At 37.4% G+C, this 13,027-nt stretch overlaps 4 protein-coding genes across 4 annotated transcripts; 3 read left to right on the forward strand and 1 right to left on the reverse strand.

Moving 5' to 3' along the window:
• The first annotated feature begins 610 nt into the window (after positions 1-610).
• Positions 611-1,587, forward strand: LOC106454823. Its single transcript, XM_013896916.2, has 2 exons — positions 611-690; positions 1,011-1,587. Exon 2 carries the CDS (start codon positions 1,056-1,058, stop codon positions 1,467-1,469), a length of 414 nt encoding a protein of 137 aa, XP_013752370.2. The 5' UTR covers positions 611-690; positions 1,011-1,055; the 3' UTR covers positions 1,470-1,587.
• Positions 1,588-2,273: 686 nt separating this feature from the next.
• On the forward strand, positions 2,274-3,084 carry LOC125609620. The gene is made up of 2 exons (XM_048781151.1): positions 2,274-2,989; positions 3,036-3,084. Exons 1-2 carry the CDS (start codon positions 2,274-2,276, stop codon positions 3,082-3,084), a joined length of 765 nt encoding a protein of 254 aa, XP_048637108.1.
• Positions 3,085-5,662: 2,578 nt separating this feature from the next.
• On the reverse strand, positions 5,663-7,462 carry BNAA05G35130D (uncharacterized protein C24B11.05). Its single transcript, XM_013893245.3, has 8 exons — positions 7,288-7,462; positions 7,135-7,200; positions 6,968-7,065; positions 6,810-6,847; positions 6,626-6,713; positions 6,328-6,540; positions 6,171-6,236; positions 5,663-6,065 (listed from the first exon to the last, which is right to left on the reverse strand). Exons 1-8 carry the CDS (start codon positions 7,319-7,321, stop codon positions 5,883-5,885), a joined length of 786 nt encoding a protein of 261 aa, XP_013748699.1. The 5' UTR covers positions 7,322-7,462; the 3' UTR covers positions 5,663-5,882.
• Positions 7,463-10,166: 2,704 nt separating this feature from the next.
• On the forward strand, positions 10,167-12,918 carry LOC125609378 (heat shock 70 kDa protein 8-like). Its single transcript, XM_048780780.1, has 2 exons — positions 10,167-10,405; positions 11,023-12,918. Exon 2 carries the CDS (start codon positions 11,029-11,031, stop codon positions 12,721-12,723), a length of 1,695 nt encoding a protein of 564 aa, XP_048636737.1. The 5' UTR covers positions 10,167-10,405; positions 11,023-11,028; the 3' UTR covers positions 12,724-12,918.
• Positions 12,919-13,027: the final 109 nt, after the last annotated feature.

A 13,027-nucleotide genomic window follows, 5' to 3' on the forward strand; every position in this document is an offset into this window, starting at 1 on the left:
TTTTTCCTACGAAATAATAATGTAACTCATACTACATGTGGTTTCAAATGTATCTCATACTCAGCTAAAAGACATCATCTCCTTGTTAAGTTAAAAGTGCTTATGCAAATGGGTGAAGGGTCTCAAGATTCAAGCACTATATAAGAGCTTTGCATTAAAAAAAAAAGAAGAAGCAAACACAAATATTCAAAGAATTGAGCGGAATGGTTTCATCAAGCAAGCAACCTTTGGTAGCAGATACAGGACGCATTCAAGCAATGTCAAGAATGAAAATTTCAAAAGTCGAAATCAAAGAGAAAGCCTTTACCTGCGTTCTCTAGAGAGAGCCACTTGTGTTCGTTTTGAACTGCTAAATTTGCAGAATCACCAATGGCTGGCTATAAACCAAACCCCAAAACGGACATTTTGATCAACATTGTCGATAAAAAAAACTGGAAGATTGTGCCATGTCATGTGTCAGGGAATTCTGAAAATAAAATAAAAACATATGGGTACCAAGTAGTACAAAGGAGACTTCAGGCGGACAATTAAAATATAACTAAATAATAGGGTCTTTTCTGTAATTTACACAAGTCGGGGATGGAATGGATGGATAAGCCAACCTCTGTCTGGGTCAGGACAAGGTTTAAGGGTTTTTCTGAAGTCTCCCTCGATTCACACAAGTTTCATCTCCCTCCACTCTCTTCTCCGGTAAGAACTCAGATTTGGATTCAGTCTATTTTTATTTTTAACTTTGAAATCGACAACCTTTTCTTAGCTTATTGAGTTATCTGTGATTTGTCTTAAATACTGTTGAGAGAGATTTCAATTCTCTGATTTTATTTCACCTTGTGTCCTTGTTTAGATGATAAAGTCTTGTGCTTTACAACATTTCACTTGTACCCAAGGCTACATTTACCAGTCTTCCTCTCTAGTTTATACGACTTTTGACATCACAATGTTCCGATTATGTGTTCTGGAAGTCTCATTGTGGTTTTAATTCTAATTTATCCTCTTTCTATTATGCGCAGATCCAAACTCGGTGTCACAAGATTGGATTTAAAGAAAAAGGAGCCATGGCAAGTCTTATAATGACCACACCATTCCTAGGTTCTCTCACTCAATGCAAGAAAACAAATAACCTCTCTGTTCAGAGAGCCTTTAAGGTATCATGTATGCAGACACCGTTGGAGGAGCTATACAACGTTAAAGTGGAACGGAAAGTGTCACAGAGACGGTTAGAAGAGCTAGGGGTTACGAGATGGTCAGTTTGGAAGACGGGGAAGTGCAAACTGCCATGGGACTGGCAGGTGGATCAGCTGGTTTACATTGAAGAAGGAGAGGTTCGTGTTGTGCCCGAAGGCAGCAAGAGGTTTATGCAGTTTTTAGCTGGAGATCTTGTTAGGTACCCGAAATGGTTGGAGGCTGATCTTTTCTTCAACGCTCCTTATCGCGAACGGTATTGCTTCAAGGCCTATGGTGATGATTGATTCAAGAAAAGAGTTGAGTTTAGAGGCTTAGAGCCAATAAAGTTTCCGCTTGTGTTTGTGTTGTTGTAGCCTGATGGATCTTTTTGGGGATGATAATATAAGAAAACTATTTCTCTTATTCTTCTTCAGAAATTTGTGTAACGCTTACATATGTAAACTTAGCATAAACCTTTGAGTCAGAGATGAAGAAATCAAAAGGAAACTCTCAAAGTATCTTTGTGTTTTGAAGAGATTGTAGCATTTTAATTGTCCTAAACAACTTTTGAAAAATAAACAATAAGTAAAACAGAGCAGAAGCTTCATACAACTTTGATAGAGAGGGATGAGTAATCAAAAAGGAAACTAGCAACCATGAAGAGATTGAATTATTTTACTTGAATTTAAAAAAAAAAGAACTTTTAAATAAGGAACAAAAAGTATTGGGAAATTATTTTCAGAATCGTAGTAAACTTAACAAACGAAAAAATCAAGAAAATAATCTTATTGATTTATGTGGGGATTAATTTGCTTTTAGCAGCCTGTGTCTGTCTGATCCAAATTGATTTTAGGAGTCATTTAGACGAAAATACCCATGGGTGAGTAAAAAGGAAATTGAAAGAAGTTGCTTGGATCCTAAGCTACTAAAGTTTCCTTTTCTTACAGAAGCCACTCTCTCTATATATATATCAACTCTATCACTTACGCTCTTTCTTTATTTCCATCTTACAAAGCCCTAACTTCTTCTCTCGTTACCTGAAACCTCTTTTCCATAATTCGATCACACAAATCATCTGAAACTCAAAAACAACAGCGCAAGAAAGAAAGATGAAGGCGCAGGAGGTATCTGATGAATTACAAGCTTTGTTTACCGCAGCCATCGAAGCCAGCTATCTTACACGAAACCAAGGCGGAATCGAACTCTGTGTCGACGCGTTGAATAGGTTGAAGTCTGCGTCTCTCTCCGTCAGCGATATTCAACGATTCTCTAAGTCAATACTTCGGTTGGAGACTCTGAGAACTCATAAAAGCCCTGAGATCCGTGAAGTGTCTCAATCCTTGTTCGATTCGTGGTTGGCCACTCTCTACGGACATGGAAGAAGAGACCAATCTTTCAAGCCGATTAAGACGACAGAGACGCTGCTTGCAAACACTGAACGGGACATCAAAGAATACAAAGATGGTGGTAGTAAGGTGACAACCAAAACATTGCTTCCTCCTCCGAGGAGAGTCGCTGCTTTCAAAAACCCTAATTCCGCGGGGGAAACAGAGGAGATGGTGGAGTTGTTCGAAGCGGCAAAGAAAGCTGCTGACGTGGCCAACGCTAAGGGTATTCTCTCTGGCAAAACAGACGCGTCTCGCTGCGTTGAGGCTGTCTCGTTACTCATGAAGAAGAACGCCACTCCGAAACCTAATGAGCCAAGGAGGATGGTTGAGAGGCTTCAGGGACTCACAAAGCACAAGGACCGTACGATTTGCAACGCTGCATCAGCCCTTCTTCAACTTTGGAGGCAGAGGATCAGAGAACAAGAAACCAAAGCTGCGTCTACAATCGATATGATTCTTTGCAAACCTCGTCAAGGTCAGCAGATACGCGGCCAGGGCTTCACAAGAGAACTTGCAAAGACGAGGAAACTAGTGATGTGAAGATCTTTGTTTAAACAAGTTTTATTCATTTGTAAAAGTGTATGTCAATATATAAATTTTCACTAGTTCTTCTGTTCCTTATGTTTCCAAAGTGACATTAGTACATTGTTTTATATGGAAGTAACTAGTTTATAGACTGTTTAGTGATTTTAGCTCCTCTGCTTTCAAACAATAATTGTGATTCTTTTAGTAACTACGTACACTCATACTCAAAAGATCAAATAACATTAAAAAAAGAAGCGAAAACACTGTATCAGGATTCATTCAATAGTAGTATGAGTGTGAGGATCAGATGGAATCCGTTTGTATTAAATGTATAATTGACATTTGTAAACATGTGTTGTGGCTTTCAGTATGCAACTTCATCTCGGTTATAGATTCTTCATGCCTTTTACACTTTATTTGCCTTTTACACTTTAAGTACTAGATTGCTGAGCAAAACACACAACAACAAGGCTACATGAGATAAAGGACTCCCAGAATTGTCCAAACTCACCTAATGGATCTTATAGAGCTTGGGAATAAATTCTAACAGGTCAACTTTAATTCGCTAGGCCCAGACCAATCGCCCGACTCACACCTCGCGCAATCTCGAACATGGAATTCATATATGATTAACAAGGAAGAAGAAAGTTGATTTAATCAGCCAAAATAAAAAGACAAAAGCATGTCTTATCTACATCAACCAGAGGAACATGTGTCTCTAACGATGGGTCCAACCAATCATGAGATGATTATGATGCCCCTATGTAAAAGACTAAAAGAGAACAACAATAGTAACAGAAAAATCGCATGAATTGGTATATGATAAGTTTATTCTCACAAATGGACTAGGCAGAAATACACTACAAAACCCACATTAGCCTGACAGTACAACGCTTTCTGAAGAGAACACCATTTCGTATTTGATATGAATTCCAGGAAATATTCAAATAATCTACACAACAACCTAACGATCGTACAAAACTGATACAATAAGCAAAGAATCGACACATTGCTAACGATGTTCATCTCTGTTTCCGGAAGGAACTGAGGCTTTAAAGTATATAAATTGACATAAAACTGCCATGGCCGTGATTTAAGTGGCTCCCATCACAATCATAGTTCACTCCTGCAGTTATACAAATAAATTAAAGATTCTACATAAAAAAGGATATAGTTTCAGTGTCTTGATGCATTTCTCGTTTGGAGTACATTCAGGATTTGAGTCTTCACAACCATCAAAATCCTAACTAAAATCTATTGGGGGATCAAAAGCCTGCCAAGTAATTATGAGTTACAACACTATAAAGTCGAATGCAACAAAGATCACAAACTGCTGAAAGGAATAATAACAAGAACTTCAATATCTCTCTGAACAGAACTAACGCAACAAATGCTACCTTGTGCGCAGGAGAGAGCTTCGGATATGATCTTTCCCATTTCTTCGGGTCCTTTTCCGAAGGTTCGATTTGGGCCTTTTATTCCTTTATGGAATTAGTTTAGCCCAAAATGTGTGTAAATAAAACGGGACTGGAGTAAGGAAATAATCTGATTTTCCATACTCATAATGTTTCAGGTTACGAAATTTAATTTTTAGGACTTGATCTTAATCCACGCAACTGAGCGGATAAAATTAAAAAAGTATTAGTATTATATCTTTAAAAATTATATAAGTTTTATTTTTTGTTTGTAAATCAAAAATAATTAAATTTAAATTTCTGATTATATTTTAAGATAATTAAAAATTCAAGTTAATCAATTTTCGGAAATAAAGTTTAAAATGATTATGAAAATATTTTAAAAATATTTTGTTAGAATTTTCTTAACTAAATATTTATTTTATTTAAAATAATAAATAAAGAGATATTAAACTATATTATAATGAAGATATGTACATTTGATAAACTTTCTAAATACATATGTGACTTCTATTTAAATAGAATAGATACAACAAAGAAAATAACATAAAGCACTGATAATGCGGCAAAGAAAGTTGGTTCATGACTGCGTATTTACTCCTCCTCTTCATCGTTCATTCCCCTCAACATCTCCATCTGCTAGGGTTTCCGCTACCATGGACCATAGCTGTACCAATTTCCTGTCCCGTGCTGTCTCAATCATCTCATTGTTAGATTTATGTGCCTTTTCTCTAAATTGGAGTCAAACATTTTAGATTAATTTTACTAAAAAAGTTTTGGTAATGTCGAGATCATACGGACTATATATATATTTAAAGTTTAGGAATTAAGGTTATTCTAATTGGATTCCTTATGCACCCTCATTTTGCCCATCTCTGGAGTAGTGGAAATAATAAAACGGACGGCTGAGAGATAATCCGAAAAGGCACGCAACTATTATCCATTCTCTATTAGACTATTACTCTTCAGTTAACGAAATTGACTACTAGAATAAACACTGGACATAGATTTAGTCATCATTCCGATTTTAACATGCATTAATTAATGTCCTTGATAAAAAAGTATTAGTATTATTTTCATTTCATAAATTAAGATGATCTAATGCCAGTTTACTAACACAACTCTGAAAAAGAAAAATCTTTGAATTTATTCGAAAATTACGTTTGATAATAAACACAAAATGTACACATCTTATTGAAATCATTATCATCATACATTTAACATTTTCATTGCGTATTCACATTTGGGGTCCAGATGGGATGAATATTAATATCCTCCACCACCTCTATTATTTTTTTTCACATGCGTTATCAACATTTAACGCCATCTGTACAATCCCAACCACTAAATGTTAAAATATCCAACGGTCACGATTCGCCAACTCGATACGTCAAGCACCGACGGCTGTGATCGAAGCCATACCTTCCAGCTCACTCTTGCTGCGGCTGATCCTCTCACCGCCGTCATCACATCCGGCTGTAGCCGTCGCCCAAATATCCGGCACCGCCGTAGCTATCTCAGTTACAGTCTCCACCGCGTAATCCGCATCTTTAGTCTTTTCTGATCTTCCCACCTTTAAACCAACAAAGAAGAATAAATAAATCACATATAAAGGTCTTTTACTACAAAGAAACACATATTGTGGATGAAATAAAATTTTACCAAAAAAAAAATTTACCAGGACTGTGCGAAGCCCCACAGATTTACCCGCGGTAATATTGTGGACATTGTCATCCAAAAACACCTATTTAAAAGTTTAAAAGCAGTTTTAAATTTTTAATACGATGCATTTAATAAGAAAATAATTTAAATATAAATATAAATAAGAGTATTACCGCCCGGCGAGGATCAACGTTGGCTGCACGAATGCAAACATCCATTGCGGTCAACGAAGGCTTGAGAACGACGGGATGCTCATCCGGTCGGGTGGTTGCCCCGAATAAATTCGGGTTCATTGTCTCGAAACAGATAATCTCTTCGAAACAATCTTCTAAACCCAATCTCTCAAGAACCTTCATCGCATGGTTCCTGTCTGAATTCGTAAAAATCTGATGACCCAAGAAAAAAAAAGGACCATTTAATACAAACCAAATAAAAAATCATTCTATTTAAAAAATAAATAAATGAACTTACGATTTTTTTCTGTTTGATTTTGTTCAGAAGGTTTCTTAGTTTGCTGTTAGGTTGGATTGAACCATACGGCAACCTTCCGTGCACGACACTGCAACCAAAAGTTTCAGGAAAAGCAACAAAACGTTTTAAGAACAATATATATATATAAATGGTAAATTATATATGTTGATGGTAACTTTTTTACCTGTGATATTCATCAGGATGAACATCGTGACCTAATGCCTACAAAATTTATGTGAAAATAAAGACAAGAAATGAGAAACCAATTAAGTAAAATTTTCTTAAGAAAACCATTTAACAAAAAAAAATTCAAGATAAAAGAATATGGAGAAGTGAAATTACCCTGAGACCAGCGAGAGTACTTCCATAACTCTTGAAGAGTTCAACTCTTAGACTTGAAGCTTTACTTTCAGAAAATCCAAATTTCTCCATTAGAAAATCTGCGAAGGGAAATATAATTAACTGAATGTTTATGAAAATTGTAAAAAGGTAATTTCCCGTTTAGTTACCGTCGATGTTTTTCTTGACGGCTGGAGCTATTCCCGTTTTCAGAGGGTATAATGTGTCATCCAAATCTGATCACAGTTACAAATAACAGAAAGATTGAGTTTTACTGCTTTGTAACAAATAATATAAGTTTTGTAAATGTATTTGAGTTTTACCGAAAATGAGGCAGTTGATCGGAGAGAAAGCCATTACAAGAAAATAAAGGAAGCAAAAATACTGTTTTAAATATTTGAGAAAATGGAGTAAATAGCAAAACAAAGACGAAGAGGCAAGAAGAAAGGGAGAGTCTGGAGGGTATTTATAGGATGCTGAGTCGTTTTTTATTTGTGTAGAATTTCTAGTTTTAAGTGTTTTAATCTATTTTTTAATCATGGATATTGACTGCTGACTCATAGTTCATATCCTTCTCGTGTCTATTTTATCTGAATACATAATTCTTTTTTGTGACAAATGATGACACATTTATTCTCGAAAGTCTAATCACATTTTATTATGTTTCCATGTTAATCAAATCATATTCTATCTTGATTGTTTTTTGCACCGATCGTATTCCATCTTGATTAGCAATATAAATGCATTTTCTTAATTAAAGAGATTCAAACTTTACGTGTTAAGTCTTTAGAACCATGTTTCTTATTTTTGTCAGCAGAACCATGTTTCAATGATCAAGAAAGTACCAATAGTATGGTTTATAAAGAAGAGTAAAACGAAAAAAAAAACTTAAAATGAACATAAATAACTGATCACGTTAAATAGGTAAACTTGTATTATATGCTATAAAATTTTGACTTTTTCATGAATAAGAAAATCAATCATCTCTCATCCTTGGTGCCATTTTGGTAAAGAATAACCTGACTACAGAAGGTTAGAAAATTAAGCCAAGAGTAATTAAAACGAACATGAATAGTAATTACTCCATCAATGATTGCACATTTTTTTAGACGACCAAATTTTCTAATAGTAAGTCTTAAGTCTTGACACGCCAACCAAAAATATATTGTCATCTATGTGCTTAAACGATTTAATACATTTCTTTCTTCTTGTATCTTTCTGATAAAATACAAAAAAAAAATAAACTACTTAACAAAAATTGGTTGTAATACTTCCATCTACTCACGCTGTATCTAGTGATCACTGTAACAAAATCTTCCTCTACTTCATATATTGATCATATAGTTATTAATTTCACTTTCATATATACATATATATACTGGATTTTTTTTTGTTATGGTTAAGAGTGGATCCGACCAAGTTCGGGGCCAAGTCTCTACGTCCTTTTGTCACGAGTGAATCTCTCCAACATAGTTTTGAATTCAGGGGACCAAACTTTTCAATTCGTTACAGAAGTTTTACATGTCAATAGACCAAGCCTTGATGCCGATTATATTGTTTCTGTGTATCATGTTTTATAATTATTTTTCCTGCGTCATAAATGTTAGCTGCACTTATTGTTAAAATCTACAAATAACAATTAAAAATATTTTACGAAAAGAAACAATTTTAGAATATCTTAAGTTATTAGGATCATAGTCGATAACCAAGATTATGCATCGTGGCCGTGGGCGCTCGTGGAGGTATAATGTTTTATAAGATTTAACGGCCGGACCGGAAGCTGATGTTGGTTAGGCACCGCTTCCTTTCTGTTCTTGTTCATTTGTAAAAGAGTGATAAACCAGAAAAACTGAACCCAACATGAAGGCTACGCGATCATTATTAATAAATATTCGATGGGAGTTTCAAATGAATTGCTATTAGCCACATGGCTTAGGCTTTTAGAGCTGTCTTCTTAACAACTATCACCTTTATGGAATTCAAATAAGATGTCACTACCACAAATTCACACACAATATACACGTGCTTTTATAGAGAAAATATATCTCGGACAGCACTAGCGTACGCGTTGATAGGATATCGGTTCGATTGTTGTTTTACGTGTTTTGTTTTTTTTGGTTAAGTTTTTTTTTACGTGTGGTCAAAAACAAAAACCAAGCGATGTGGAAAAGATAAAGGTCCTGTTCGTTAATTTACCTATACTGATCGCACATCATAGGTTGTTGTTCGTTTTACTGTCACGTAACAAGCGACCAGGTTGTCGTTCGTTTTGATGTTTCGCGACTGATCACACGACCAGTCGCGGGTTCCCATTCAAATCGCTCGAGAAAACAGCCACTAAAAAGTAAGAAAATTTTGATCGTGCGATTGGTCGCAGATTGTAGATCAAACGACACATAAACGAACATAGTTTTAGTCGTAGATCGCAGGTTTAGTCACATGACGCAAGTTGCAGGTTGCGCGACGTCGACCTAAAGCACATTATTCCGTGAATCTGTCGCGTAAGAAAAAATGACTGATTATGCTTAGTTTGGTTTTATATGTTTATTGATGAAATATTGTACAAAAAGCTGATTTTAATTTTCTTTAAGTGGACCTCTCTCAAACATCACTTCCCATCAAGAGATGGCACCAATGTGTTGGGTTATTGGTTGGACATTTTATACAACTTCATCTTCTATCGTGAAAGATTCGACTTTGATATTGTACTATCATTCGTTTTAATTATTCATCTGATAAATTATCATATCTAAGCAAATTATTGGAGCTAGAGAAGAATGATAATAACTATTTCTGTCCAAATCAGTGATTTTTTTGTTTCCCTTCATTTGGAAATCTTGCAAGAAAACAACACACGAATTGATTGATTTACTATTTAATTAAATATTCGAATAGGACTTATAATCATTTGTTTAAATTATTCATATGATGAATTATCATCATATAATTATTTAAAGGAACCAATTGGAGACAGAGAAGAATGACATATAACTATGCTGTCCAAATCATTATATTTTCTTCCGCTCTTTTAGATCATTTAGTAGTACAATCAAACACACGAATTAATTGCCTTGCTGATTTCATTGAAACACAAGCTAAAGAATCATGATCCTTAAGTTGGGCCTAGAATCAACTATATGCCCACATGATTTCGTTAATTCGACCCATATATTTTCTTCAAACAGGCCCATTTTTTAATAAAGTAGTAATATTTGTTTTCTGGTCGGCAAATTGATTAAAGAAATAAAAAAATCTCCCTCTCCTCCTTTTCTAAGAAGCGCCGAAGTTCTCTAGGAAGCTCTAGAAGATCAAATCCCTTCACTCTCGCACCTTCTAAAACTCTGTCTACTTCTTCGTGCGTCTGTCTCTCCACGAACCATAATCTTCTAAAATAAGCTCAAACTGCAAAACCCACTTGTGAAAGATCTCTCCTTTGATCAGGTTTGTCTCCTCATGACTCTCGTCTTCCATTTTGTTCCCACTTCTTCATTGGGGTTTGTAATCTCTGCGTTTTTCCCAATTTGGTTTTAGCTTAGTTCTCGCTTAATCAGTTCATATTTATTTTGCTATGTTACTGGGTGAGATGGTAGGAGAGTGAGCTTCCAAGAATCCGACAGACACTTGACAACTAGTTTCAGTTCTTGTCTGAATCAGGTCTTAGTTAGCTTTCGAATGTTAAGTTATGTAATGAAATCAATTTTAGTTAAACAACCAATCACTGATTAAATGGAAGAACCAGCATAAAAATGGTTTGAATCAGGCAGACACTTGAAACTAGTTTCGGTTCTTTGTCTGAATAATGTCGTAATTAGTTTTTGAATGTTAAGTGATGTAATGAAATCAATTTTAGTTATAACAAATCACTGATTAAATGGGAGAACCAGCATAAAAATGGTTTGAATCAGGCAGACACTTGAAACTAGTTTAGTTCTTGTCTGAATCAGGTCTTAATTAGTTTCTGAATGTTAAGTTATGTAATAAAATCAATTTTAGTTTTTAATAATTGATTTGTGTTTACATCTCTAATGTCCAAAACTTAAAAACATGTATCTGAACAGGACAAAATGGCAGAACCAGCGTACACAGTGGCATCAGACAGCGAGAACACAGGAGAAGAGAAGTCCTCATCATCTCCTTCCTTACCCGAAATCGCCGTTGGAATCGACATTGGCACATCCCAATGCAGCATAGCCGTCTGGAACGGCTCTCAAGTCCACATCTTGCGTAACACAAGAAACCAAAAGCTAATCAAATCCTTCGTCACGTTCAAAGACGAAGTCCCCGCGGGCGGCGTGAGCAACCAGCTCGCGCACGAGCAAGAGATGCTGACCGGAGCCGCCGTGTTCAACATGAAACGCCTCATAGGCCGCGTGGACACCGACCCGGTCGTCCACGCCAGCAAAAGTCTTCCCTTTCTCGTCCAAACCCTAGACATCGGAGTCAGGCCGTTCATCGCCGCGCTGGTGAACAACGCGTGGAGGTCGACGACTCCGGAGGAAGTCTTGGCGATCTTCCTCGTGGAGCTGCGCTTAATGGCGGAGTCTCAGCTGAAACGCGCGGTGAGAAACGTGGTGCTCACGGTTCCTGTGTCCTTCTCCAGGTTCCAGCTCACTAGGATCGAGAGAGCTTGCGCTATGGCTGGACTCCATGTCCTTAGGTTAATGCCTGAGCCCACAGCCGTCGCGCTGCTGTACGCGCAGCAGCAGCAGATGACGAGTCATGACAACATGGGAAGCGGAAGCGAGAGGGTAGCGGTTATATTCAACATGGGTGCTGGCTACTGCGACGTCGCCGTTACTGCAACCGCTGGTGGCGTCTCGCAGATCAAAGCCTTGGCTGGAAGCGCCGTTGGAGGAGAAGACATCTTGCAGAACACTATGCGGCATGTCGCTCCCCGACCGGACAAGGAAGGTTCGGGGTCGCTGCGTGTCGCGACGCAGGACGCTATACACAGGCTGTCGAAGCAGGAGAGTGTTCAGATAGAAGTTGATTTGGGAGACGGTGACGTGGTGTCCAAGGTTCTCGATAGGTTGGAGTTTGAGGAAGTGAACAAGAAAGTGTTCGAGGAGTGCGAGAGGCTTGTTGTGCAGTGTCTGAGGGATGCTAAAGTGGACGTTGATGATGTAGACGATGTGATAATGGTTGGAGGGTGTTCTTACATACCTAAAGTGAGAGCCATCGTCTCTAACGTGTGCAAGAAGGAAGAGATTTATAAGGAAGTGAATCCGTTAGAAGCTGCGGTTAGAGGAGCTGCGTTGGAAGGTGCTGTGACGTCAGGGATTCACGACCCGTTCGGTAGCTTAGATCTCTTGACTATACAAGCTACAGCTCTTGCGGTTGGAGTGAGAGCTAATGGTAACAAGTTCGTACCCGTGATACCGCGCAACACGATGGTTCCTGCGCGTAGAGATCTCTTCTTCACCACGGTTCATGATAACCAGAAGGAAGCTTTGATCGTTGTGTATGAAGGTGAAGGAGAGGGCGTTGGAGAGAATAATCATCTTCTTGGTTACTTCAAGATCGTTGGGATCCCGGCGGCGGCTAAAGGAGTTCCGGAGATTAATGTTTGTATGGATATCGATGCTTCGAATGCTTTGAGGGTGTTTGCGGCGGTGTTGATGCCGGGGTCGAAGAGTCCTGTGGTTCCTGTGGTTGAGGTGAGGATGCCGACGGTTGATGATGGACATGGTTGGTGTGCTCAAGCGTTGAGTGCGAAGTTTGGATCTGCTCTTGATTTGGTTACTCTTCAGAGGAAGTGATGTGAGTTTGAATGAAGAGATGTTTTCTTATGTGATCGTTTAGCAAAGAGTTTGTGTGTGTTTTGAGTCTGTTGTGTTAAAACCTTGTGAGTTGTGACAATGTGTGTATGCGTAAATGTAATGAAGTAATAATGTTATGCACTATGCAGATTGTATAATATAATAATAAACAGTGTCTTGGACACTTACTTTTGAGCTTTAGTGTGTCATGTTTTGAAGAAGTTTTAAGGAAGACCATCCGTAGTCAACCAAAGCTTCAGGGGTCAAAAACATTTCTGAAGTTGTAATGCCACATACGAGAGTG

The sequence above is a fragment of the Brassica napus genome, chromosome A5, assembly GCF_020379485.1.
Source record: "Brassica napus cultivar Da-Ae chromosome A5, Da-Ae, whole genome shotgun sequence".
Taxonomy (NCBI): domain Eukaryota; kingdom Viridiplantae; phylum Streptophyta; class Magnoliopsida; order Brassicales; family Brassicaceae; genus Brassica; species Brassica napus.